Source organism: Tarenaya hassleriana, unplaced genomic scaffold (genome assembly GCF_000463585.1).
Source record: "Tarenaya hassleriana unplaced genomic scaffold, ASM46358v1 Cleome38, whole genome shotgun sequence".
NCBI classification, from domain to species: Eukaryota; Viridiplantae; Streptophyta; class Magnoliopsida; order Brassicales; family Cleomaceae; genus Tarenaya; species Tarenaya hassleriana.
The window spans coordinates 410,983-416,215 of NW_010966774.1; the positions used below are offsets into that span (position 1 = coordinate 410,983).

Below are 5,233 nucleotides of genomic sequence, written 5' to 3' on the forward strand. Positions count from 1 at the left end.
CACTGTACTATTACATCATCTCATATTCGTGTCCTTATATATCTAGATTATTAACATATAGTATTCGTAGGCTATTGTGTTGGCTTAGTGATATTAGGGGTAGACATTTCGTTACGCTTTTTCATAATTGAATTGTATTGAATCGAAAAATACAATATTTTATTCGAATCGATTTAAAATTCTCGAATGATTTTTTTTTAAATGAATTTTTCGAAATCGAATTTAACCAAAATATAAAATACTCTGAAAACCAATTTTTTAAAAAATATCTAATTTTTTAATAAAAAACGGAATCGAAACGAAACAACACCCAACCAAAATGAATATAAAAATATTAACCAATTATTACAAATTTTTATAAAAACTAAAAAAACTCAAACCTAACTATTACCAAATCGAATCTGAACCGAATACCGCACACGGACACTATTATTCTTTTGGACCGAATTAAGTATTTTGATCGTGTGATACAATGAACGAGTGATACTAAAATTGGAAGGCATAACGTCTTTCAAAGTAAAGTGGGGTCCACGTCAGCTCCCAACTCCAAAAAAAAATAAAAAATTGTTTGTTGCGTCTGAATAGGATACTCACTTCATATGAGTCTTTACGGATCACTTTTCTGACCCAATTCTGGATATATAAATATATCAAACTTTCTCGGAAAATCACTCCCAACCAGAAAACGCCGAGGGAAAAAGGAAACCAGTTCATCGGCGGCGGCGAGGGAAAGGAAGCGAGAGACGGACGATATGGCGTCGTACGTCCCGTGCTGTGAGACCGCGTTCTGGCTCTACGTTCTGATAAGCATAGGTCTCGTGGCGTTTGCCGGACTCATGGCGGGTTTAACGCTGGGTCTCATGTCTCTCGGACTCGTCGACCTCGAAGTTCTCATCAAATCTGGACGTCCTCAGGATCGAATTAATGCCGGTGATATTTTTTTTCCGCTTTCTATTTCCTGGGAAATTATTGCTCTGGATCTGAAATCGATAAACGAGGATTCTGGTGACATTAGAACGGTGAATCTAAGCTTAGTAGCTTTGTTTGTCGATTTATTGATGAATTCTTGGTGCTTATACGCGATCCAAATGTTCAATTGCGGTTTTGTCCTGTGAGGTTTTGCGGATGTGTAACTCTGTGCCATCTTTCTGGAGGAATGAAGCCTTTGTCACATCTTGTTCCTTAGCTTAGTACGGTTTTTGGGTTCGATGTTTTGTCTATATAACGTATTTTCTCTGTTTGTCTCTATGTTTTTTGGTTGATGTGTTTGCTACTCCTTTGGACTTTTCTTCTTAACACTTTCCTTTGTTTCTGAAGCACGTTGTGTTTTGTTAATTTCAGGAAAAATTTTCCCAGTTGTAAAGAATCAGCATCTTTTGCTCTGTACTCTTTTGATTGGAAACTCCATGGCCATGGAGGTAATACACCTTTTCGGTGGTGTCGCTTTGTTTTTTGCCTTTCTATATTCCATGCTAAGATTCCATACATTTTGTTTGCAATGACATGACAGGCTCTTCCGATATTCTTGAATAAGATCGTGCCTCCGTTGGCCGCCATCGTCATATCAGTGACTCTCATACTCATGTTTGGAGAGGTTTCTCTGTCTTTGAACTAATTCAAAATTCTCCAAATGCCTTAGCATGATAAGTGTTGGTCATAGTCGTGCTTTTCCATCGGCAGATACTTCCGCAGGCAGTTTGCACTCGTTACGGTCTCAAGGTTGGAGCAATAATGGCACCGGTTGTCCGCGTTCTTCTTCTGCTGTTCTTTCCCATCTCTTATCCAATTAGCAAGGTAGAGAGGTTGCATTGCTATCTTTGTTTCCTCCAAATCAGCAATATGGCGCTAGGATTGTTTTCCTTCTTCTTTTGATCAGACTGCTTCCTTGACTTGTTTTGGTGAACCAATTTGTCATCCATGTTTTCTATTTAGTTGTACTGTTTCTTAATGCTGGTAAAGTAAACAATGCTGTGTACAGGTCCTCGATTGGATGCTGGGTAAGGGACATGCTGTTCTGTTACGGAGAGCAGAGCTAAAGACGTTCGTGGATTTCCATGGCAATGAGGTAAGGAGTTTGCTTAGGATTGCTGGCCAGTGCAGGTCATGCTATTAACTTACATTAGATACTTTGAAGGTCTGCCCTGCTCGGAAGTGAATAGCTTCTGGATGAGGTTGCCAGTAGCCTCGTGCTTGATTCGTGCTGTTTGTTTCAGCCAAGTTTCCTGATAGACTCTTATGCGCAAATGCTTTTCAATTAGGCTGGGAAAGGTGGAGATTTAACACATGATGAGACCACTATCATCACAGGCGCACTCGAATTGACTGAAAAGACTGCGAAAGATGCCATGACTCCCATATCGAAGGCATTTTCCCTTGATCTGGATACAATTCTTAATTTGTGGGTTTTTTTGTTTATCCTTTTGTCTTCTATCAACTGTTCTTGATAACTGCTTTGAAAATTTCTGGACCTGTAATCTTCTGTCCTTTGTGATGCAGGGAAACATTGAATACAATAATGGCCATGGGCCATAGCAGAGTTCCTGTTTATTTTGGAACTCCAACACATATAATTGGGCTCATTCTGGTATGTCACTTTCGTGGCTCTCTGGTATTTTCAGTAGTTGAGGTGTATAATATCTCTTCTGTCTTGTGGGTGATGTTTTGTCTAAACTACTCCGAGATGAATCCCTTTTTCTAATGTTTAGTTATAAATTCAAGCTAATATATAGTTTATCTCTAATGTTTTGCAACAGTAGTGTTATGTGATGATTTAGGGGTTTCCGTTTTTATAATGTATTATGTTCTCTACGGCATTTAATATTTTTCCCTTTTCGCTGGTGCAGGTAAAAAGCCTCTTGTCAGTTGATCCAAGAAAAGAAGTTCCTCTTAGAAAGATGACCATCAGAAAAATTCCCCGGTAAATGAGCTCTCTCCCCTTTCTCTAATTTCGAACGATTTCTCAGTCAATAAAATGGTTTACGTGCTCGGTTTGGTTTAACATAATTTGCGGATAGGTATATCTACTTCTACTTTATTTTTCTCATTCTTTTGCAGTGTCTCTGAGACGATGCCACTGTATGATATCCTAAATGAGTTCCAGAAGGGTCAGAGCCACATTGCTGTTGTGTATAGAGATCTCAATGAGCCAAATGAATCTCCTGAAACAAGCGGGAATCTTGTCAAACACAAAAAGAACAAGAAACGTAAAGAGGGAAAGTTTAAGGACAATTGTAGGAAACCGAAAATTCAAGTTGAGGTCTCTGCAGAGAAAGGTACGAGTTTGAGTTGCATCAACTCGGTCTCAGTTGTTCCGAGTTTGACCAATTTCTGATTACCTGTTTATATAAACGTCTTTCGGGCATACAGAAGTTGGAACTGAAACTGGAGATGTTAAGGTCCACACAAGCGAAAACAGAACCGAGCAGCAGCAGAAGATGACTCAATCAGCTGCTTCAGCTAAGAAGCGGCATAGAGACTGTTCCTTCTGCATTTTGGACATTGAGAATTTTCCATTGCCTGAATTCCCACCCAACGAAGAGGTAGTAGGGGTCATCACCATGGAAGACGTCATTGAGGAACTTCTTCAGGTACTCAAAACTATTCCGCACTACGATACAATTTCTCCCTCGGTTTTCAAACTAAACCATGAAAACTCGGATGTGTTGCTTCTAAATGCAGGAAGAGATTCTAGACGAAACCGACGAGTATGTGAACATCCACAATAGGTAAAGGTGGTTTTTACCCACTATGATTTTTCAATCCAAGTTCCGGTCGGAACGAGCGAGCAACTTATTCTCCCGTGTCGGGAAATGCAGGATAAGAGTGAACATGAATGCTTCTCAGGAGAAACTCCCAAGCTTAAACTCGATCACGCAATCATCATCATCTAACAGTTGTTCAGGGTCCTCGAGCCCCAACGGAGCATCACTCGCACCCACGACAACAGATTCGAGTCCTACCACAAAACCTTCTGCTTCAGTGAACCCAACGTTCTCGGATCTTAAACGGTCCGGGGAAGATCTCTCGACGAGTTCATGATATCTGGGTTAGATTTCTCTTCTTCCTCTATGATGCTTACCCATGTTTATATATATATATATTCATTTCAGATAGATAGTTATAGAATTCAAAAGAAATCAAAATGAAGGATCTTGTTGGAGCAAACTTAGCAAAAGCATACAAATTTTCTTGGTCGGTGAAAGCTTGAAATTGTATAAGAATCCGAATTTTACATTTCCATATTCTGGGGAATTTAAATAAAGATGTTTGGCCGTGTATATATATATATATATGCAGAAACTATCTGCGTATAATTAACTCTTGGTGTATATTAATTTAAGATATATTTCTATTATATCTTAGCTATTTATTTCCACATTTTATCTTAGCTGTTTTGTGGAATAAAAGTATTGTTATACTTTTAGAAATTACTTTTAAGAATATATCAGGATTTAAATGTTTATGATTCGGGTTTAGAATTTTCATAACATTTTAAGAATATATTGGGTTTAGTGCTTTTTGTCATCTTTATAAACAAGGATTTGTATTTGTGGTTTTAGATTCAGAATTTTGACTTTGCCTTCTCTTCACATAAAAGGTAGTCATTTTGATTTGGTTAAAGCAAAATGGAACTGAATCAAATTATAAAATTTTTTAATCTCAAAACTGTTGAAACTTTTATCAATTTCAAATCTAAACTTTAAAAAAAAAATCCAAATAGACCTCTTTTAAAAAAAAAGCATATAATTTAATATAAAGTTTCAATCGTCTTCAAATCCAAATTAATTATTAGTATTACAAATATATTCAGATTGAGTACAAATAGATAAATTAATAATCATTATAAAAATATTTTTATAAAACGTTTATGCTTTATTTGGATTGGTTGATGATTAATGTTTTAAATATTTGTAAAGGGACATTATAAAAAATACTCTTATTTTTCTATTTTTAATTCAACACATACATTTTTCCTATTCCGACATATAGTGTGGTTACATATTGATCTCATTGTTCATAGTTAAATTTATAATATTTTAATCAAATAATTAGTAAGATATACAAGGTATGAACATAATAAATTACTGAGATCATTTGAGGATATTTTAGATAGTTTTTACAATCGAGTTTGTTTGGATTTATAGATAATTGTTTTTTCAAATGAATCTTATTAAACATTTGATGGTTTTTCAATGCAAATTATTATTTTAATAAGTAATTTATCTTTTAATAT

General features: G+C 36.2%; 1 protein-coding gene across 1 annotated transcript; it reads left to right on the forward strand.

The window, feature by feature from the left end:
• Nucleotides 1-627: 627 nt before the first annotated feature.
• On the forward strand, nucleotides 628-4,283 carry LOC104822824 (DUF21 domain-containing protein At1g47330). The gene is made up of 12 exons (XM_010554177.1): nucleotides 628-930; nucleotides 1,342-1,418; nucleotides 1,511-1,594; nucleotides 1,681-1,794; nucleotides 1,979-2,065; nucleotides 2,259-2,398; nucleotides 2,497-2,584; nucleotides 2,844-2,917; nucleotides 3,055-3,272; nucleotides 3,367-3,587; nucleotides 3,679-3,725; nucleotides 3,816-4,283. The coding sequence occupies exons 1-12, from the start codon at nucleotides 753-755 to the stop codon at nucleotides 4,036-4,038; spliced, it is 1,551 nt and encodes a 516-aa protein (XP_010552479.1). The 5' UTR covers nucleotides 628-752; the 3' UTR covers nucleotides 4,039-4,283.
• The last annotated feature ends 950 nt before the right edge of the window (nucleotides 4,284-5,233 follow it).